General features: G+C 45.7%; 1 protein-coding gene across 1 annotated transcript in view; it reads right to left on the minus strand.

Moving 5' to 3' along the window:
- The window catches only part of GABRA3 (gamma-aminobutyric acid type A receptor subunit alpha3), a 140415-nt gene that overhangs the window by 64261 nt on the left and 52455 nt on the right, over positions 1 to 23699 (minus strand). The window contains exon 3 of the mRNA XM_072627280.1: positions 1879 to 1946. Within this exon, the coding sequence (XP_072483381.1) occupies positions 1879 to 1946 (68 nt within the window). The remainder of the gene's footprint in view (positions 1 to 1878; positions 1947 to 23699) is intronic.

Below are 23699 nucleotides of genomic sequence, written 5' to 3' on the forward strand. Positions count from 1 at the left end.
GGGATGGGAGTAAAGGAGAGATGAAGACAAAGGAAAAAAGTGGCAAAGAGAGAATGCTTTCTGCTAGGCACATCAAGGAAGGTTCTGTAAAGGAGATGGCCCGTGAGCTGAGGCTCAGAGAGAGGCCTCTGAGAGGAAAAGGTGAGCAGGGAGAAGGTGTGTTGAGTTTGAGAAATGGCTAGTAGACTAGTTTGGTTGGTGTGCATGTGAATGAGGAGAATAATGTCAAATAGGTCTGGAAAGGTAGGCTGGAACTAGGCATCAAAAGAATTAAGTAACAGGCAAAGGTTTCTGAACAATGAACTGATAGGATGCCTTTGGAATATTAATTTAGTACCTTGAGGAAACTGGACTGGAGAGAGCAAAGCCAATTAGGAGGCTGTCATAATTGTTTGGAGAGATGATGAGGGCCAGAGCTCTGAGCGAGTGGGGGATAGCTTGGAGAGATGCTATGAGTTGAAATTGACATCTTGGCAAATGATTGCATGTGGGGAGCACAGGAGAGGGAAGGATCAAAGAGGATCCCAAAGTTATGAGCTCGGGAGCCTGGGAGAATGTTGGTGCCCTCCCTGGGAACAGGGGAGTTAAGAGGAGGCAAGTCAATTGATTGCTGTCCATTCTTTAATCATTCATAGATCAGGAGTCTCTGGGCATTGAAAGGGAAAGTATTCCAACACATATAGTGAGTGAGTTTCTCTGATGTGCCCAAGATGATGCCAGGAAATGATAGAGAAGTTTAGGACATTTATCTGAAAAGAAGAAGAGCTTAGAAGAGAAGATCTAGAAACAATTATAATCCAGACTGATGAGAGAGTAAACCAAAGCAGTGGGTAATAAAGTACAAAGTGGTGGAACTGTAAGGTTCCAGGTGTCTTTGGAGAAAGAAGAAATCACTAGGGGACTAGAGCAGTCAAGGGGGCTTTGGTACCTGGACTGGACATTAAGGATAGCTAAGACCTGGTGAAGTGGAAGGGGTGGGCAGGGCACGAGTAAATGTGAAACCAACATTTTAAAGGCAGCTTTTCCCATTGGATTTCAACAAACAATGATTTGGTTTACATAGAATCTTCAAAATTAGAATTTTCACTGAACACATTAGATTGCAGTGTAGCACACTCTCCTCACCCCATACCTACACATGTGGTACAGCGGAAAGATTGCTGGATTGAGCCAAAATCTCAACTATGTCTCTAGGCCTCTGTTTCTTATCTGGGAAGTGAGAGTGTTCAACTAGCATACTTCCAAGGTCTCTATCGATGATACTACGACCAATTAATGCTGACTATCCTCAAATGATCAAAAGCCAATTTTTGAGAATAGGCATGAAAAAATGGCTTGATGTCATCGTTGTTTTACCAAATATCGGGATTTTTGTAAACTTGGGGTAAATGGCATTTGACATCAATCCACGTACGCATATTCAAATGAAAGATTGGTTTATTCCCAGAGAAAAAAAATAGGTATTGAGTATGACCACAGGCTCACCAGTATCCCACATGTATTATTAATGTTCATCCAGGCAGGATCATAGGAATTCGATTTAGAAGGGACTTCAGAAATCCATTTGTCTGACTCCTTCATTTTACACTGAAACAAACTGAGATTCACAGTGAGGAAGGAACTTGCCCCCAGTGACACAGCTAGGAAGTAGCAGAGTCAGTTCCTAACAGTCTCCAATCTAATTCTTTCCACACTAGGCAATTTCAGGGAGATAGTGAGGAGCATGGCACATCCAAAGGGGTAGGGAAAGGCAGATGACTCCAGCGAGGAGCCAGATACATTGCCTGAGAGATAAGATCTCTTGCAGGACAACCTCTAGCCTAAGTTGCTGGATTTTCTTTCCCTCTGGATCTTCCCTGGACAGGAAATGGTACTCACCATGTCTGTGTCAGAGACAGGGCCAAAACTGGTCACGTAGATGTCCGTCTTGACTTCAGTGACAGTGTCTGGGGCAGAGAGGAGAGAGAAAGCATGGCACCACCATTTAAGAGCTGTTTGTCTTGACCTAGAAAGGCTTTTAGTGCTTATTGATAGCCGTGTTCTTTCTTAGCAGGCCTCCAGAGTGCCGAGCAAACCGATTTGATTCCCACGACTACATCCTGAATGCTGGCTAGCAGTCACAGCCTGTCTTTCGGAAGGGACACCAACCACGTGAACCAACCCAAAGAAATCCCTCTCTTGCCAAGCCTTGTCTCTCAAAAGACAGTGTGCCTACTGTACAATCAGATTCATCTCCCTAGGGAACAAGTCTGGGAAAATCCAGGAGGATTGAGAATGGCCATGTTTGCTAGAAAACTTGGGAAGTCTTGAAAATCTGCAGCAAAAGAAAAGGGAGTCCCCTACCTTGCCCTTTGGTCTCAAACTCCCAAATCCCATTCACAGTGTGATACTAGGCTTATCCCAGAGCTACGGGAGGGAAGGAGAGAGCCTTGCCTTACCACAGCCATCCCCAGTAGATGCTGCTCTGAGCCCAGACATTCCCTAGTCATTTAGGAGTTTCCTAGTAGGTCAGGTATGCCAGAAGAACACCCAGGATTCCAGTTGGTTTGAGGAAATCTTGGAGTGGGGTGAGGGAAGGTGCGAGAAGATAAAACCTCTTCCTTGAAAGGCAATATGATACACAAGCTATTTGCCAATCCCATCCCTGCTACTTCAGGCCATGCAGCAGGGAATGGAAAAGCAAGGCTATCTCCTATCTAGTCTCCTAGCATTACCTGAGACAAGATATGTGCAGCCTAAAGGACAGGAGAAACACACACATGCGCGCGCGCACACACACGCAGAAAAAGGGATCCCCTGTTGGGAGAGTCTGGGAATCAGTAATGGAGACAGAATTCATATGTATTGCTTTTGTTTTTAAGAAAAAGGGGAACCTAGAGAGGTACAATACACCTTAGTTACCAACACAATAAATAATTTCAAGCAGGAAAGGTTAGTGAAGCTAGGGCATTTAGCCTGGCAAAAATAAGGCTTGGGAGAGAAGAGAAAGGAATAATAATCTTGAAGTCTATACTGTCATCCTGAAAAAGATCTCCCAAATCCCCTTGAAATCTAAAGACAACAAAAATGAATAGATAGGAGGGATTAACAAACAATGGTATTCCTATCAAATAGGGCTGTCTCAGCATGGAATAGATCACATTGCCTGGTAGTGAGTTCCCCATCACTGCAGGTGAGCACTGGATGACCAGGAATGCTATGGAAGGGAACCTTGCTCAGGTATAGACTGAACATGGCTTGTGTGGTTCCTTCCAACTTGGACATCCTATGATGATGTAAGTTGCACTCAAGGACCATGGCTAGACATACAGTTGAACATTTGGACTCTTAGGATAATGAAATGCTGGACCCCAACCAAAGGAGACTGAGCAAGGTTTAACAATGAAATGGGTCACCATCTGTCTAGGCCAGATGATCTCTTGAGATTCCATCAGATCAATTATTCATGGCATTCCCCCTAACAGATATACAGCTGTGTGGAGAGGGAGGAGACAACTCACGGGTTATGTTTGTCCTTCCTTCTCTTGATGCTCTGAATCTCTTAGAGAACAAAGGGACCTCCCTCTTAGTCTCCTCCCTCTCCGCACAGCTATATTTTGATTTGAGGGAGAGAGGGAGGGCTGTGCAAGGTCACCAGCTTCACTTTCTCCTCCAGAGCATTCTGGGTCCATTGGCCTGATATTCATCAGGATGACTGGAAATGGCCCAGGATGCAATGGGAGACACTGGCCCTTTTAGGCTGAGGTCTTTTCACATTTTCACTTTGAGGGAAGGAGACAGGGGGAGATGGAGATAGAGGGGAGAAAGTAAGACAGTGTCCTTTGTTCTCCAAGAGGACTATTAGATGATAACTCCCCTATGTTCCTCCCCCTCTCTTCCTTATCTCCCCTCCTCCATATCTCCTTCCCCTATCTCCCCCCTCTCCCTATCTTCCTCTTCCTCTCTACATTTCTGGCTTCCTGGCTAGATTTCCTTCTCAAAGACCAAGCCTTAAACTCAATTCACTCTGAAGCTCATAGATTGGACACCAGTAGGTCCCTGCCCTCCTAGCACAGAGTGAATGTAAATAGTAACTGTTTTTCTTGGCCAGCAACCCTGAGGGTCTTCCCCTCCCCATTTGATTAATTTTTATTAAAGGGTCCAGCCCTTGACTCATTTCTTAAAGAGGACTATTCACTCAAGTGAGCACCTGATAAGCCTAATAGGGCCAGGGTCTCCCATTGCATCCTGGACCATCTCCAGTTGTCCTGATATATATCAGGTCACTGGACCCAGATGGCTCAGGAGGAGAAAGTGAGGCTGGTGACCTCGCACAGACCTCCCTCCCTCAAATCCATCAACTGTAAGTCATGTCATCATTCCCTGATGCCATGGTCCTTTTTGAGAACAAAGGACAAACACAATATAGCTGTGCAAAATATGTCATCTCCCACGATATTAATAAGCATTCATTTAGTGCTTTCTCTGCCAGCTGTGCTGACCAGCAGTTTTGTTTATGGCAAACTGCTGGAGTCACCACTTCCTCCTGTACTCAGACAGTCCCAGAGGGTCCTATGGCCTACATGGGCCTCAGTGTTGGTTGAGGCCAGGACCAAAGGTGCTAGGAGTGGCCTGCCAGCTGATTGCCCGCTCTCTGTCTTTAGGCCTCTTTTGGAAGGAGTCCTTCCTGGAGTGGATGCAGCTCTTCACAGGAGAAGAGTCCTTTCCTCACCAGCTATGTTGGGGGTGACCAAACAGTGAGCAGTCCCTTAGCTTATCTATCAGTTCTATTCCATTCCCTTCAACAAGCATTAGTAAGTACCTACTATGTGCCATGTACTGTCCTAGGTTCTGGAGAAGTAGTCCCTGACCTCAAGGAGCTGCCACTCTACAGGAATCTACACTCCTGGCTAAGATCTCTGATCCCTCCTATGGATAGGGAATGGTCCATTAGGGAGAGCAAAGTTTTCCACCTAGGAACCTTGATCATCTCTACCATCCTCACAGGTGCTGGCATCATAGGAATCTGGGAATGTCAAAGCTGGAAAAGATCTCAGAGGTCACCTAGTGCAATCCCTCTCACTTTACAGGTGGACAAAAGCAAGGCTAGAGACGATAAGTGACTGCTCCAAAGTCACCCAGCAGTTTAATGGAAGATCTAAGTCTCTGGACCCCCATTCAGGGATTTTGTTGGCCCTTTTACTGCCCAAAGCTTTGTAGCTGCCTGACGAGAGTTTGGGATAAGAATTACTCCCTTTCCTCTTGGCCCATTAATATTTGCATTATACTCTTTTCCACAGTCAACTTGGGAGGGAGACAGTGCAATCATGATCCTCTCCATTTTACAGAGGAAAAAAATGAACTCAAAGAAGTTAGGAACCTTGCCCTTTGTTATTCAACTTGTGAAGTAGGATTTGAATCTGCATTTCCTGCTTTCAAGTCCAACACAATTTTTGGTATAACAGGCTGCCTCCTTAGAAAACATTCCATGGAACCAGGCTGGGTGTTGAAAAGCACAGACAAAATTCAACCATGGGTGGTCGACTTCATGGCACTTTCTAATGGCTAAGGATCAGAAACATATCATTTTATCAGCTGATCTGACATTTAAAAAGAGGCATTAAGCATTTGCCTTGCCACTGCACTCTAAGGACCAAGATGTTTTTCTATCTGCCTTGCCACTGAAAACTTCTATTTGTGTTGTCTCACTTTCGAGAATATAAGTTCCTTGAGAACAGGGGCAGCCTTGCTTTTCTGTTTATATCCCCAGAGCTTAGAAGAGAGTTTTGCACAAGGTACGCACTCAATAAATGCTGTACTAATTCATTCATTCGTGTTGGGATAGGGGTGTGATACAGGGCCTCCATATCGGCTGTCCCTGTCTTTTGAAGTGTACTTTTAATGGGGTACTTTATTCTCAAGAGTCGGGAGGATAGTGGAGAACCAGGGCAGGGTACATCTAAGGGGCAAGGTTCTGAGACATTGACCTAGAACAACTGGACATGGCTGAACTGTGGATGGCCAATGCTTCTCTTCAGACTACAAGACGATTGCACAGGCAGGCTAAAGAATGAGCATCTAGGGGCTAGATACATCAAAGAAGGAGGTGCACAAACCTTAGCTATGCAGTCCTGGGGTCCTGCAGTCTTCCCCACATACTTGGAAGAAGTGGCCAAGAGCTCGTGTTGGGATCCACTCAGGGCCTCTTCCTCAATGGAACCTCCCCCTGCAAGTGTTCTCCAGCTCCCCTCATCATCCTGGCCCAATCCACTGGGCTCTCTCCCCTCTTTACTCCCTACTGGACATCATACTCATCTGTCTACATGGCCACAGTAGAGTGGAATAGAGGCCAGACTTGGAACGAGGACATCCTTGGCTAAGTCCAGTAGCTCACCCAGGGAGCTATGACCTGAGGACTCTAATGGCTGAGTTTACAGAATCACAACATTGGAGGCCACCCAGTCCCACTCAGTCTGGCTGCATGACCCTAGGCAAGTCATTTATCACCTTGGTGCCTCTAGGTAACTCTTTCCGTGAAGCTAGAGTAGCTAAACTTCATTTGCAGCTTGGCTACTTATGGCATGTGGCATGATGGATAAGTTCCCTCATCTCTCATCCTTGTTTTCTTTTCAGTGCTTCTTAAACTAGAGACTGTGACCCCTAGTTTAAGAGGCATTGAAGGGGTTGAAGTAGAAAGTTTAAGAAGCCCTGTTTTAGATAAGATGTAGAAGTTAGACTAGATCATTTCTTCCATTTTCAGCTTTAAATCTATGATGCCTGGGGGTAGAGACAGCCATTTTTTTCATCTTTGTACGCCCACTGCCTGGCAACAGGCCCTTCCTAGACACTTGTTGGCTCAGGTTATCCACAATGAAACCCCAGTTGTGGCTTACTTCAACAGCTGAGAAACCGCACATGGCCAGAAATGAATGCAGTATCTTTGCCCCTTCAAACCCTCTTCTCTTCCAAAGTTCACTCTTTCTATCAAAAGTACAAGCATCCTTAGAGTTTCCTGGGTTTATAATCTCATTGTCATCTTGGACTCTTCACTCTCCTCCCACATATCTAATCAATTGTCAGATCTGTCCATTTCTACCTCAACCCCACCTCCCACATCTGACCCCTTCTCTCTCTTCATCCAGTTACCACTTTAGACCAGGTCCTTATTGCCTCTTGCCTGGATTGTTGCCACAACCTCCTAATCACTCTGTCAACCTCAAGGCTCTCACCATTCCATTTTATCATCCACACAACTGCAAGTATGATTTTTTCTGAAATACAGATCTGACCCTGTTGTGCTTTTACTCTGTCTCAACTCCAGTGGCTCCCTATAGCCTCAGATCAAACATAAACTCCTCTCAAAGGCCCTCTCAACCTGTCTCCAACATCAGCCCATGAAACACTGCTCTCCCTCTCCCACACCATGTTGCAGCTAAACTAGCATTCTTTCTGTCTTTCACACATGATACTTCATTTCCCAACTCCATGCTTTTGCATCAGCCATCTCCTATGCCTAGAATGCCTTTTAGAGTCCCTCTCTTCCTTCAGTATGCAGATTAAACACCCCCTTCTTCACCAGCCTTTGTGATCTGCCATCCTTCCCATATTTTTCTATTATCTTCATATTTATTCTGTGTGTACTGATACATGTATTTATTGTTTTCCCCTTAGGAAGATTAGCTCTCACAAATTGCATTTGATCAATTCTCAGTTCTGTATCCCCAGGGCCTGGCACATAGTAGGCACTTAATAAATGCTTGTTGACTGATTAAAATTACAACAGAGAATGGGCTCCCAGCAGCCTGAAAGAGGGGAGCCCCTTGTTTGCCAGGTATCAGGCGATCAGAGGAGCAGAAGTTTTAGAGGAAAGGAACATTGAATTTAAGCTAATCTGCTCAGTAAATTACGCTAGGATTTGTCCTACCCTCCAAAACATCTTTTTTTTTTCCATTTGTTCCTCATTTGTGAGCATTCTGCCCTCTCTGCAGAAGCCCCTCTGTTCCTCATTTCTCACAGAACTGGGCTCTGCCTGCTTGCCTGCCCACCCACGCTCTCTCTATCCTTCTCCCTTCCTCCCTCCCTCCCTTCATAGTGCTGGATGGCACTTTGTTTTCCCTGAACTGGAGAAGGGGAGGGACAGCAGGCTGGATAGACAAGGGGATATAGAGGCCTGATGCACAGAGATTTCCAGCCCCCACTAAGCAGGGCTTTTCCTTATAGGAGGCCAGGGATCAGTCACTTCCTTTGTATCTCAAGTGCTTGGAGCAGATCCTTCCCAAGCAAGGAGGAGATGTGTGCACATCAAACTTCCATTCCCCAGGGCCCCTCAGCCCCTGGGTCCCCCCACCTCCTCCACTGGCTCCATCCTATTTAGGGAGTGGAACTATCACTCCTCCCAAACTGAAACCTCGAGAATCTCAGCTGCCAATGCCAAGAGATGCCACACAGAGAGAAGAGTGATAATATCTCCATGTTAGAAAGCCCTTTTAGCACCACACCCCTAGGAGGTAAGGGGTCAGATGCAGTATTATTCTGTTTTGACCAATGAAGAAACTGAGGCCCAAAGCTGTGAAGTGGCCTCCTCAGGCTCACACAGATAGTAAGTATTGGAGCCAGATCTTTCAGATCTTTCAACTTTTGAATCTTTTATTTTTTTCAGTGCACCATAGTATTATCTACTCATGCTCCTATAAACATTATAGCTACAAAGCAGTAAGAGCCTTGGCTTCAGAGGGCTGAGAGCCTTAATTCAAATCCCAACTCTATAACTAATTATCTATGGGGGTTTGGTTCAAGTCACTTGGCCTCTTTGAACCTCAGTTTCCTCATCTGCCAAATGAGAGGTAGTTCTTAAATGTCTGATTCTGTGGGAATTTCTTCTACATGCTTCTGCGTATTTATATTGGATTTTGTTCCTCTTGCCTTCTCAATGGGTGGAGAAGGAGGGAGATAATTCGGAACTTAAAATGAAATTGCATTAAAAAATAAAATGTATGATCTTTGGAAGTCTTGCCCTGCTATGTGGGTGCTTTTTTCCACAGAGTAGATTCAAAGAGGGAGGGCTAAGAAGCTGCAACAGCACTTTAAGAACCAACCTGCATTTGCCATCTGTGAATCCCTTGGAAAGGATGAGAGCTATTTACTGTCCACGGTCAGCAAGAACTCCACAGTGTACTGTTTCCATTCTCAGATAAGAAAAAAAATCAAGTTGACATGTTCTTTGGTCTGTCTGTTCCTATGGGAGAGTGCAGCACGATGAGGTCTGTCTACTTCTCCCACAAAGGTAGATGGCGCAGTGGATAGAGTACCAGGCCTGGAGCCAAGAAGACTCATTTTCCTGAATTCAACTCTGGCACTTCCTAGCTATGTAACCCTGGGCAAGTCACTTCACCCCATTTGCCTCAGTTTCCTCATCTGTAAAATGAGCTAGACAAGAAAATGGCAAGCCACTTCAGGAGCTTTGCCAAAAGAGTTAGACAGGACTGAAAAACAAGGAGACAACAAAAATTAGGAGTCAACTGAAACAACTTAACAACACCTACTTCTCTAGCAGAAAAGACAAGATTCTGTGCATGCAAGATTGACCTTATGCTAGGCCAAGTAAGCTGCTGCTTATGTGACTGGCATGAAAGGGCCTGAATCCAAAGCACCCAAACCACACTGACCTACAGTACAACTAGTACCCAAACAGAAATTCTATTTAAAAGATATCTAACGAAAAGTCATCTCACCTCTGCTTGAAGGACCTGCGACCTCCCAAGGAGGCTCTCTGGGGCAGCTGTGATGGTTAGAAAGGTCTAAAGGCACTTCTCTGCTTCTCCTCACCCTGTCTGTACCACTACTTGCTCTATTTGAGGCAAGTTGTAATTCCTATCCCGTTCGTAAAGAAGCCCTTTGAGCACTTGAAGACAGTTATCATGTCTTCTCTTCTATAGGCTAATATCTCCAATTCTTGCTCATCACTTGGCATGGTTTCCAGTACCCTTCCCTTCCTGCTCCTGGTTTATACCTTGCAATTCAGTTCTGCTACTGGCTCAGCATCGTGACCTGGACCCCAGCATCCTTATGACTGGGCCTTGATGTCTCCTGTCTTGTACCTTCCAGATACTAATCACGTGACCACTTGGTCTTTCTCCCATTTCCTATCCTATCTCTGCTTGACTTGACACCTTTCATCTTAACAGTACATAGTCCTACAAGTCCTTTAACTCAGAAGCTCATCTGTCTAGTAACAGCTTAAGTTTCTGGCCTCACATGACTGTTCCTAGAGAACTCAATCCCTGGTTGTGCTCCTATGCTTACACTCCTGGTATCCTCCTCCCAAACAGCTCTGCCTGTACCCCCAGCCTCAGTTCTGAAGACTCCTTTAAGGGAAGGCATAGGAGATCCCTATCAAAATGGAAAATTACCATTATAAGTGACATTTGAAGCCATTATCAAGTATTCTCACTTTCAAGTCAAATTAATTTCTCCCTTAGCAGGAGAGAGGAAGACAAGGAGCTTCTAAAAGAATGGGGAACAGAAGAGAAAACATTTGCCTTACTACCTGTGTGACCATTGATAAGTCACTTGACTTCTGTAGGTCTCAGTTTCCTCATCTGTTACAAGGACATTAGCACTCCAACCCCATCATTTAATGACATGATCTTTAAATCCTCTGATGCCTCTATAGGGGTGGAAGGAAAGTAGTTGGGAGGGGCCAGCAAGATTGAACATCAAACTTGATGACCTCATAGTTCTGCTTGGAGCTAGCCCTGGGCAGAGGTCAGATTCCCAAGCTAGAGATTGGAAACAAGACCCCAGAGGAACGAACTGTGAAGTTTCTACCCATTTTGCAATCACAAAAAGCTTCACTTAGAAGCTTCCCATTCTAGCAGCAAAAAAAAAGAAGAAGAAAGAGAAAAAAGACTAATGCATTCTGGCAAGACTTTCTTTTTTAATGGCTAAAATCTAAGGATACATGTCTTCCCTGATTAAGATCCCAAAGCTTCCTGTGGCAGTTAAGGGTCCCCAGATAGCTATTGCTTGATCTCTTGCTTCGTTAAAAGAGGTTAAACCACAACAGACAATAATAGCTACCCAGAGTAGGCATTTTGAAGAGCAAGCAAGTTCCTTTTGTGGTGCTTAAGGGAGGATGGCATATAGCTAAACACCATGGGCCATGGGAAAGTAACAGAGAAGGACAAATTGGAAATGGAAAAGGCTTCATTTGATTAAGAAACAAAGCCTTTTTCTCATCTTTCTAGGCTAAAAGTCAGTTTTCCCAAACCAATCTGTGAAAGGAAACATTTTGTTTTGTTTTGACAGTCACCATAAATAAACATGCACTGAGAAGTCACATAACATGGGATGACATGGTAGGGGCTGGGGGCTTTGCCACAGGAGTGAGCCCCTGCTGGCAGAGACTCCACCATCTGGTGGAAACTGGGGGTGTAGATCAGAGGTTTTTATGATTGCTCGTGGAAGGAAACCCACCCCCACCCCAAATTCCTATCTTTCCCATTGTGCTACAGTGGAAAGAGAGGACTTAGAGTCAGGAGATCTGGGGGTAAATCTTGGCTCAGTCACTTCTGACAATGTGGCCTTAGGCAAGTCCTAAGTCCTCTCTGAACAGTCAACAGCTATATAATGAAGGTATTAGATGTGATGGCCTCAAATCTCTTTCAGCTCTGTCTAAATTTATGTTCCATAGGACCAAAGATTCAGATCTGCACAAGGGACCTTGGAAATAGAGTCCAGTGCCCTCATTTTATAGATAAGCATGCTGAGGTCCAAAGAGGTTTAACGATTTGTCTGGTCACATAATCAGAGTAAACAGTAGAGTCAAGATTCGAACTCACATCCTCAGATTCCAGATACAGCATTCATTTCATTGTACCACCCTCTAGGAAATTCTGCATCAATAGGAGGAAGGAAAGGCAAGAGGAGAGAAGGCTTTCTGGGAAAAGAAAGAAAGATTCTGCCACAAAGTTTGTTTCTATTTCCATTATAACACTGCTGCAGGGTGTGTGTGTGTGTCTGTCTATATGCCTGTGTGTGTATGCGTGTGTCTGTATATGACTGATCCCATATTTCTCTTTTATAGTGAGGGAGACCCACTGTACCTCACTTGGGCTAGGGTACAACCTTAAACAACCCCTTTCTCCTTTTCAATATCCCCATTTCCACTGAAGAGCCACCAAGCTGTTTCTACATCTCTGATTCACTTTGGAATAAACAAACACAGCTTGGAGCTAAGGCTTGAAAGAGTATTTCTATTTACTATAAATTCCCAGTTTGGTCTGTTGAACTCCAAAATGTCCACACTGCAGCTATAAGAAAGCCCTCTCACCTTGGCCTGAAAAGACCAGCCCTTTCCACTACTGCAGGCATAACATCCAGCATCTAGAATCCAGTCATTCCAGTTTGGCAATTTGACTGTAACAGAGTTGATGAAGTAGGGAATTGATTTGCCATATGTTACCTTGAGATTGAAACCTATGCCACACTTAAAATTTGCCTCAAAGAGAATGTAAGGAGAAACTTTCACCATCTGAGCCTGTAATCTTCTCCTTTGGGGGCTCCAGAATCACCTGCTGACCCAATGTGACAAGAAGCGAGACCTTCCTCCCCTTTTTAGACTCTTCTCCCCCAAAAGCTCATTTACTGTTGTTTTGCCCAAACTCCATAGCATTTAGTGGACAGGTGCAGCGATCCATTTATTCTGAAGTTAGGGAAGGCTGCAGTGAGATGCAAGAAATACCCATTAAAAACCCCATGGGACTCTGGGGTGGACTGGTTCCCTCTCCTTTGGCCTAGTGAAGGCAGACCAGGGAGGGCAGCTGGCCATTGAAAGGCTTCTGGGGCTTGGTTGGAGTCTGAGAGGCAGCTGGTCAGGAGCAGCAATGGTCTCAGCCCCCAACTCAAAACTGTTGGCTAAAGAGCTTTGAACTGGCCACACCAAACTTTGGGGTCCAGAGGGAGGAATCTGATTTCTAGACAAAACTAGTGCTGCACAAGCAGAGTTCAAGTTAAGTGAGCCCCCTAGATCTCTGGAGCCACTGGCTTGGGGCTCAGAAGCCCCCCTGTAGCCTCCCTTTGCTCTATAACTTTGGCTTGAGCTATCTTGCTAGCCACAGAAACTAAACAGGGCTTCCACAGGAGTCTTTTCTGGAGAAACCAGGTGCCACAACAGGGCTGCCTTTTTCCCATAGGGTCTAAACCTGGAACTAACTGGGGGTCTGAGACCAAAGCCTAATTCTGTTCAGTTCTCTTCTCAGCTTCTGACCACTTGCTTCCAGGCCCAAGGATTTTGTTGAATGGAGATAAAAAAAGCCTGAGAGAAGGCTGTCTGGGAATGGGAGCAGGGACTTTATGACCAAAAAACTGTTTCTAGTCATTATAACACTACTGCAAGGTGTGTGCATGTGTGTGTGTGTGTATGTGTATGTGTGTGTATGTGTGTGTGTGTGTGTGTGTGTGTGTGTGTGTGTGTGTGTGTGTGTGTGTGTGTGTGTAGGGCTGACCCCATGTTTTTCTGAGGAAGATCCACTGCACCTCACCTCACGTTGTGGATGTTATTTAACTTGGAGCAGGATTGATTCTAAAGAATATGGAGAGACTTTGAGTGAGTTGCTGTCCATGGTACTGGCTTCTCTGCCATCTCCACCCCACCAAAAAACAAAAACAAAACAAAACCTTCATTAAGCCCAGATTGTGGAGAGGTAATTGGGGCAAACAAAACAAAGACCAAAACAACCACTGTCTGCCTTCAAGGAGCTTACATCGACTGCAGAAATGGATCCACAAGAGTAAATACATTGGCTTCTTGTTGCACTGAAATGCAGTCACATAATAAGCTAGTAGGGGCTTTTAGAGATTTTCAGTCACTTCAGTTTCTCCATTTTAGATGTAGACTCGGAGGCCCAGAAAGATGGCACGCCTTGCCCAAAGCCACATAGCTCAGCAGTAGTAGAACAGAAGTTAGAATTCCTAATGATCTTTCCAATAACAGCATTGACAAGAGTAGACCCAAGAGACATCCTTTGTTCTCCTGAGGAGCCTAGTCCCACCACTACCACCTGTGGCACCAATGTACCACTCCTCACTCACCAAGATTCCATTTTATGAGACAATTATTACCATCCGATAATCAGCTGTACCGTAATCAAGTCACCCAGGCACACATTCTACCCCCTGCTTAATTAGCCAATAATGTGTATGTCTTAGGGGGCTAGTCCTCAGAGGCTGGGGATGTTTTCTAAACACCCCATTAAGAGTGGGTTCTCATCTGGTAAACGCTTCACTCAGAGCCACTAATGTGTGCAGAAGTAAAGAAGGCATAGCTTGAGAGACCCAGCAACCCACTCCTCCCACAAAGGCAAAGTCCCTCAGTGAGACTGTAGGCCGGCTGCCTGCCGACATCCTGCACACCCCCTACCTTGGCTCCCAAAGCAAAGGCCCATATGCCTAGTCTGTGGCGTGTATCTGCATAATGAGCTCGAGGCCCTAACTCCAAGTACATAAAACAAAATAAATTAATTAGCCCAATCGACTGCAATTACATTTCAATCCAATATTCTAAGCAGGACACATGTGAAATACATAACAACTTTTTAAACTAATCAATGTAATTGTAATTGTAGGCAAGCCAGACTGAACCCCCACCAGGGAGCCAAGTCACACAGAGATGAAGGAGAGGCAGAAGAGAAAGGGAGCAGGGAAGATATGGGGGGATAGAACTGACCCCAAAACAACAGTGGGCAGGTACCTCATTTTATCCTCTTTACCAGTCTATCAGTGATATAGGATTTTACCACTGAAAAAAACACAAGGGAACATCTAGTTAGGACTCCTCAATATACAGATGGAGAAACTGAGGCCCAGAGTACTGGAAAGTACTTGGCCAAAGTCACACAGATAGAATCATAGGATCATAGATTTAGAGCTGGAATGTACGTTGGAGGCAATCTATTCCCATTCCCTCTTTTTACAGATGAGTAAACCAAAATCTAGAGAGGTGGTTTGCCCAAGTTCATATAAATGGTATTATGTTCAAAGCAAGAGAGAAAGAGAGGGAGGGAGGGAGGGAGGGACGGACAGGGAGGGAGAGAGGGAGAGAGAGAGAGAGAATGAATGAATGAATATGAATGTGTGTGTGGCTGATCCCATATCTCTCTGTTATAGTGAGGAAGACAGACCCTCTTTACCTCACTTAGACTAGGGTACAACCTTAGACAACCCTTTCCTGCTTTCCAATGGCTGCATTCCACTCAAGCGCCAGTAGGCCCTAATTCCCTACCCCTAATTCAAACAGCAAAATTAAAAATGGCCCCATCCTCAACGAGTTTCTGTTGTTATATATTGGAGGATATAAGGTGTCCACAGGTAAGTATATACATGAGCATTTGAGAAGGGAAGAGTGGATCACAGAAGACTTGCCATAGAAGGTGGCACATGAGTTGTCATGGAACGTGGCAGGAGGGCATTCCAGGAACACAAGCAGGAAATAGAATACCCACTTAGGGGACTAGAAAGCAGGCCACTTAGGTTGACTCTTAGTGTATGTGATTGGGAAATAATGCTCCCTATTCACAGCTGAAGCCAGCCTGTGATGGGCTTTCAATGCCAAATTGAGGTGCTCCTATTTCATCCAAAAGGCAATAGAGAACCACTGCCTAGCAGAGCAGTGACATGGTCAGACTTGTGCTTTGGGAAGGTTCCTTTGCCAGTTGCAAGGAGGTGGACTAGGAAGAGGAGAAAATGGAAACCAGCAGTCTGATCAAGAAGCAGCTGTAATACTCCAGGTGAGAGGTGATTAAGGCTTGAATTGGGGCTATGAGAATGGAGAAAAGAGTAGCAATGTGAGACGCTGTGTCAGTCCACTGACAAGCTTTTACTGAGTGTTTCCTATGTGCCAGGCACTGTGCCAAGTGCTAGGGAGACAAAGAAGGACAAAAGCAGGCCCTTCCCTTAAGGAGCTTGCATTCTAAATGGAAAAGAGACGTAAATAAATAGGGACATACAAGATAGACACAGAGTAGAAGGGATATCATCTCAGAGGGGAAGGCCCAACAGCTGGGTGGGGAGAAGGCAGAGAGGACCTGAAAAGGTCCCCTAGCGAAGTTGAAATTGAAGAATACTAGGTAAATTAAGAGGCAGGGATAAAGAGAGAGAATATTCCAGATTTGGGGGGAGGGGAGGAGACAGAGAGTACAAAGGTGAGGAAGAGGAAGGAGGAGGAGGAGGAAAAGAAGAAGAAGCAGCAGTAGCAGCAATGGCAGAGGGGTAGACAGAAGTTGTTGTTAAAGTAGAATTGATAAGACTTAGCAAGTGATTGGATATGGAAGGCGAAGGAGAGTCAGGACTCAAGAATGTAGAACATTGAGTGGGAGGATTGTAGCACAATCAACAGAAACAAGGAACTTTTCAATGAGTGGTGGTTTAGGGGAAAGGATAGTGGTCCTTGCTTTTGATATGTTGAGCTTGAGATGTCCACAGAATACCCAGCATCCAAAAGACAGCTGATGAATGGGAGCGGAGCTAAGGAGAGATGTTAGGGCTGTCTATATAGATTTGGGTGTCATTTGCATAGAGATAACAATTGGACCCATGGGAGCTGATGTCACAAATAAAAAAAGGTACAGCAGGAGAAGACAGTACAGAGCATTGGGACACACTGATGGTTCATGGATGATGATCCAGCAGAGGAGATGGAGAAGAAGTGTTCAGATAGGTAGTTCAATGGCAAGAAATATGGAAAGGAGAGACTCTCCAGGAGGAGGGACTGTCAGCATTCTTCAATGCTACAGGGAGGTCAGCAAGGACAAAGCCTGAGCAAGGAGCCAAGAGGGCATGCTGATGACAGTCCAGGGTACCCAATGCTGCCTAGAAAAGACTAGCATCTGAATAGGGAGTTTTGGAAGACACAGAAGCTTAGCCACTGTCAGAATCACTGTTTGGGGGGCTGGATTTCAGGTGCCATGACGGACAGCTGCAGACCTCTGCTCAGAATCTGTGGCTACCAGCATCAGCAGTGAGAATGCCACATGGACCATGGAGCTGCCCCTCAGGCCTGCCTGCAGTAAGGTTAATGTGACAGGAAGGGGCCCTGAGTAGAGGAAGAATGACCTGGTTGGGACCCACTGTCCTGATGCTTGATGGGCAGCCTGGGGGACACAGGGAAGGGGAGGCATGAGCTGCCCAACAGACAACTCTGCTTGGGAGCGGGTAGGCAGGGGTCATGGCTCTGCCTTCTTTTGCTTCAGTACTAACTGCTTGCCTGCTAGGGGAAGTGTTATTACAGAAATCCATCAATGCAGAGTTTGTTTTCAACCCGTCAGTTTTCTTTAATAGGTGCCCTCTGCCTCATTAAAAACAAAGCACAGAAACTGGGGACCTCTGAGAGAGCCTTGGTTCTACCTCCTCAGGATTTGTACTGGATGAGGACAGGTTTGGGGATGGCTCATAAGAGCAAGACGCACCCCTTTCTCCAGGCCTCCACCATCCAGCACAACCAGTGCTCAGGCCAGAGCTCCCGAGGGCCCAGTAGCAGCTGCTGTGGCCATGGCCCAGGCAAACTGCCAGGCTGTGCTTTCACCAGCCTGAGCAGACAGACAGCCGCCCCCTCACCAGCCACTCATTCCTGAAATTTCTCACTTCTCCCCAGAGCAAAGGGGGGGTTACAGTTTGCGCCAAAGGACTGAAGGCTATTTTTACTGAAACACAGAAACATCCAGCTTGAGTAGGGCTAGAAGGTGACCTACCCCCTCTCTGTCTCTCTGGCTTCTCTGGGGAGGGGGTGTCACAGTAAGATAAAAGGAAGGGCTCAGCCTTCTCCTCTCTCCTGTGCCATACTAGAATTTCCAGGCCAGTGGGTTCCCATACTGAGCTCAGTGCTGTGAACTGAGCTGATATGACATGAGAACCTTAGGGCTAGAAGCCTCAAATCTGGAACCCAAGGGCCAGGAGGCACAGCACTGAGCCAGCACTTGGGAGGAGGTCCATTTGGTCAACAGGCAATTGGGATCCAATGGAAAGATCCCAGGGCCTGCAGGCAGTTGCCCCTCCCCTGGCTCTGCTCCTCACTTCTTTGCTTCTGTAAATGAAGGTGAGGGCCTAGATCCTAACAAATGCCATTTGTGGAGCATTTTACAATCACGCTTTCCTTTGAACCTCAGAACATCCTATCACATCGTGATGTCATGGATCCTTTCTGAAAACAAGGGGCAAACATAATCAATGATGGAGCTACTACAATTATCATGATTTATAGAGGGCAAGCCAGAGTTTCAGAGGTATATATCTGTGAGTGTGTACGTGGATGTGTGTGTATGTGTGCTTGTGTATTATATGTAGCTAATAAGTGTCCAAGGAAGATTCAAACCCAAGTCTTTCTGACTCCAAGTCTAGCCCTCTAGCTACTAATCAATGCCACCTACCAAGGTCTGAAGGTCCTCTAACAGCCATTCTAGCTGTCTTCCTGGGAGCCACTGGCCCCCATACCCTAGCATTTGGCACAAGGTGAGAGGCCAAAGACCAGCGTCTCTGCTCAGGTGCGGGATTCCAAAGGTCAAGCTGCACCCTGGACAGCTCACAAAGCAAGTTCATCTGAGCCTTGACTCCAGAAGTGGAGATGAAAGAGGAGCTGACACTGAGGGAGCTAAGGCCCCGTGTGGCCCAGTCTCCAGGGCTGACACATCAGCCTCAGGGGTGGCACCTGGGAGCTTTGACTCACCTTCGTTTTCTCCACTTTTTACTTTGGGGATTCAATTTCCTTCCAATTTTAGCCTTTGGAACAAAAGGTGAACAGAAATATCTTTTCCTTTTTGCAACCTCTGAGGCACTCTCAGGAGGACTGAGCTTCAAACTGTGTTAAAGACTTGACAGAATATGCGTTGCTGTGCAGGGGGTGAAGGGGCCCTCTACCCTGGTCCCCAGGGAAAAAAACAAAGTATCAGAGATTTGGAACTAGAAGAGACTTTAAAGGGCATTTAACAGATGAGGAAACTGAGGTGCAAAGAGACTAAGTGACTTTGCCTAGGGTCACACAGCTAAGAGGTGTCAGAGACAGGATTTGAACTCAGATCTTCTAGACGCCAAGTCCAGGGCTTTATTTTTCTAGACCACCTAGCTGCCTCTAAAAGTACAACCAAAAGTACTCAGTTCCACTGAGGTTTGTACTCAGAACTTTTAGCATGGAAAACAGGTGTGATAACTATAAAGCATATGTGATGACCACTACACTATGGAACCATTTGTTGGAGTCCCTGGATGGAACCCACCTTGGGCTTTCTGACTTACTCTCTCCTTTTATCACCTCCATGCCTTTATCCAGGTCATTCCCCCTTTGCTTCTGGCATCCCTAGCTCCCTCCATAGCTTAGTGGCTCCTCCTGCAGAAGCCCTATTCTCTCCCCCTCCAACTGGTAGTACTCTCCCGACAAATTACTTTGCATTTCCGTGGTACATACTTGCATTGACTTCTCTGTACATGAGGTTCTCCCCTAATTCAGTGGAAGTTCTTTGAGGGCAGGGGCCATTTTGCCATTGGATCCCCAGCACAGAGCCTAACATGGGACCTGGCACAGAGGAAGTACTTGATAAAGACTTCTTACATGAATGCTGAATGATGTATGGTATGATAAGAAGTTCCAGTTTCTCTCGCACTGACTGGTTCCAAATGCAACCCTCTTTTCCATCTACCACCCTGCCTCCAGGGACTTGGGTTCCAATCCTGCCTCAGCCATTTACTCATTAAAATTTCACTTCCACAGTTTCCTCATCTGTAAAATAAAGATAATACTACCTGTAGAATCTCCCTTATAGGATAGTCATGGGACTAGAATGATGTAATCATGATGTAAAAACTAGATAGCTGACCTTGAAGCCAGGAAGACCTGGTTCTGATCCAGATTGTCATATGACTTTGGGCAAGTCACTTAACTTCTGCTCCAGGCTACTCTCTGAGCTTCTAAACTGCAGAGAAGGTGCTGACCTACATTTGTAGAAGACACTTTCTTTGTTTCTAAATAGTATTTTTTTCCAATTACATGTAAAGATAATTTTAAACATGCTCTTTTTTAAATAAAATTTTGAGTTCCAAATTTTCTACCTCTATCCCTCCCCTCCATCTTCCCTAAAACAGTAAGCAATTTAATATAGGTTGTACATGTACAATCATGTAAAACATATTTCTATATTAGGCTGTGAAAGAAACAAACCAAAAGGGAAAAGTAAGAAAGTGAAAATATGATGCTAGAGGGCACTTTTCCACTGGGAGTTCCCCACAGCAAAGAAATCACAGTCTAGTTCCTTCCCCTACTAGGCAGATTTGAGGCCCCATTATGAGTTAGTAGGTTAGTCACAATTTGGGAGCACATTTCCCAGGGGCCTGTCTCTGCCTTCCTCCATTTCCTCCCAAAACTTAGCAATTCACTGACGACGGCAGGACCTTACTGACTTATGGGATAGGTGCTAAGCCCAGGGAGCTCAGGGTACCACCTGAACATAAAAGAGGCCCTTGGAGACTGTAACAACCTCGCTGAAAGCCAGAGATGCCAACTGGTTCTAGGCCTCGAATCCAGCCTATCTGAAGTTGCCCTGATCTTCCACAACAGGCCATGAAAAGAGCCCAGGACTGGGAGTGCCCTGCCCATAGAGAGCTAACAAAGAGATGAGAAAAACTGTAAAAACTTGGCCTGGCTATGTAAAAGCAATACAAATTACAGACATTTATGGCAGCTACTTACCATTTATGGCCAGTCCCCATGCAGCACATAACTTTTCATGCATAGCCCTAAATGTTTATTCTGGAGAAGACTGGGGGGGCATAATCACTGTCTTCCAATATTTGAAGGACTGCCATGTGGAAGAGGGATAGATCATCTGGTTCAGCTCTCTCATTTAATAAAGCAGGAAAGGGACTTGGCCAAGGTCACAGCAAGTCTGAGCAAAGCCAAGACTAGAATCCATGTCTCCTGGCTCCCAACCAGCTCCTCCTCTCCAAAAGGCTGCATAGTGAGCAGAGCAGACAATATAGCTAGATGACTCTCCAGAATACAGAATGGAACAGAGCAAGGGTCTAGGAGAAAGACTGAGCCATGGTGGGCCCCTGAATTTCAGGCTCATGCTGTTTACTTAGCTCTTTTCCTTTGAATAAATGCAGCTTTGCACAGCCCCATTGCAGCCCCAATGCCCATGCCATCACATCTCAGTGATGCCCATGAGGCCAATGTATCTCCTTGCTTTTAAATCCTTCATCTTTTCTGGGGTTTTTACTCCTACTTTGGATACAGTTATCTAGGGTCACCTGTTTTATTGTGGATTGTCTTCCATGAGCTGTTAGTCCCTCCTTCTGCCATTCTTATACCTACTGCTCTCATTGGTATCAGCCTGGGCAGACTGATTCAGGCAGTTTCCTCTCTTCTTTTCCCTTTTGAATTGCAAACCCTCTTGATCCAGATAAAAGTCCAAACTCTTTAGCCTAAAATTCAATGCCCTTCACCATCTGGCTTCCAACTCATCCTTCCAACCTTATCTCCCACTACTCCCCTTCACCAAGGATCCAGTCAAACAGAACTCTCCATCTTCCTTGAATCCATCCTTTGCTTTCCTTCCTCCATAGTCCTCTACCTCCTGAGAGCCTTTTCTATGCCTCTACTTGCTGAAATCAGAGCCATATCCTCCACTTTGGAAATGTTCTCTCCTTCCTATGATTCCTCATTGAACTTTTCTCACTCTTCACTTGTGCACTTAACATGATTTACTCAAGATTACAGCTATTTGTGAAATATCTTCCCCGGTAGATTGTAACCTCCTTGAAAGCAGAGATTGGGCCTCATTGATTATTGACCTCCCCTCAGCACCCAGCAAGGAGCCCTGTGTCTAAGCTGCACTTAATGGATGTTTTTTAGCTAAATTGAGCCACTCATCCCTCAGCCTGTGGAATGGAAGGGGCATTATGGGGATGCCATGGGGGCATAAATTGGCCTGGGGCTTTTCTCTCTCAGCAGGTCTTGGAAGGGAGGGAGCTGAGGCTCAGCACTCACTTGACAACTCTAAGCTCTGCCTAATGCTCCAGAGGAAGAACCCTGGAGCTGGTCTCTTTAAGGTCTTTCTCCTCTCTGTTCATTACCTTCAAGTCCCATGCTATCATCTCACGTTAATCTTGCAAAAAGCCCAGGACTCGATTGATTCCTCTGACAACACAGGCCGCAGTACTTTCATGCCTTAGCAGACCGTTTTGTAAACTACTATGTCCAAGAAAAAATCCATTATCTGGTGGTTGGGCCATTATCTGGGTGGTGACAAGCTTTTCCACACTTAGCCAGATTCCAGCAATACGATACAGTGAAAGGAGCTTTACATTTGGCATCAAAAGACCTGTTTCTACCCCAATCGTGTCATGTTCTATCTGTCGAACCCTGGGCAAGTTGCTGTTTCCTCATCTATAAAACAAGGGAATTGGGGGAGGTGACCTCGAACATCTTTTCTAGCTCCAAATCTAGGATTCCAATTCACTTCATCTCTCTGGGCCTCAGTTTCCTCATCTGTAAAAATGAACTGGTTGGACTAGATGACTGCCAACATCCATTCTAGTTACCCAACATGATGAGGCATCAGAGGAGGCTTTAGTGAAGGCAGATATTCGAATCAAGCCTCAAAAACTTCTTCCCCATGGCCAGGCTGAGGCAGCAAGCCCTGATTTCTAATCAGTTATTACATCTAAGTTGTGGTATAAGGGACACTCTGAGGAGGGCAGACCCCAAGGACAAAACAATAGAGAAGGAGTAGAGCATGCTGACATAACTTAAAGGCATTTGGCTGTCGGTCCCCCATCTGGGCAGAGCTATGCCACTGGCCAGTCCCCTAGATGTTTGCTCAGATGTCTCTGTGGCATTCAGTCTGAAAAATTCAAGAAAGCTCATCAATCAGCAAGCATCTATTATGTCCTCAGGAGGCCTGGAGCAGGAAACAAAAGGCATTTTAAGCCCAGTGAAAGTCAAGGTTTCCTGGTTGTCCCTGGGTCCGCCCATCACAATAGACATTAAACACAGGATCACCAGCTTGGAGGTATCGAGCAAAAGCCCTCTCCGAAGATTAAAAGGCTTTGCTCCATCATCTAGCTTTATTGTCTCTACGTTCCCACCTGAGAGAGACTGCCTAATGACGATGTGGAAGGGGGGCATTAACCAATCATCTGCTCCCTGCTACAGAATGGCCACATTAAGGAAACCAGCACACAGGGCTATCCATGACAAAAGTGGAATCTGATCTAGTAGCTAGGGAGCTGCAGCCAAGCAGGAGCCTGACTTCTGACCTTTGCAGAGCTTATAGGGAAGCCATCAGGGATGAGCAGGTCACCCTTCAATTTGTTCTTCTATTTCAGGTCTCCACAGGCTAGACCTGGTCTGGAGAGCCAAAGCCCACTACTGACTGTCTTCTAGACGTTGACATGGCAAGAGCCCTGGGTGTGGGGTAGGAGATCAGGGTTTGATTCAGATCTTGGACCCTTGCTGTCATGTGACCTTTGGACACATCACCTCACTGCTTCAAGGGTCGCTGCCTTCATCTATCAACCAATCCATCAATAAGCATTTATTCCCCACATACTATGTGTCAGGCACTGTGTTAACCAAAGACTAGGCATATCATCCTGGCCCTGAAGAAGCTCATGTTCTACTGCATTGAAGGGGGATTTGGGGCACCCTTTGGGTGCCTGTTTCTTAAGATTATGGTCAG

Source organism: Notamacropus eugenii, chromosome X, assembly GCF_028372415.1.
Source record: "Notamacropus eugenii isolate mMacEug1 chromosome X, mMacEug1.pri_v2, whole genome shotgun sequence".
In the NCBI taxonomy this organism is placed as follows: domain Eukaryota; kingdom Metazoa; phylum Chordata; class Mammalia; order Diprotodontia; family Macropodidae; genus Notamacropus; species Notamacropus eugenii.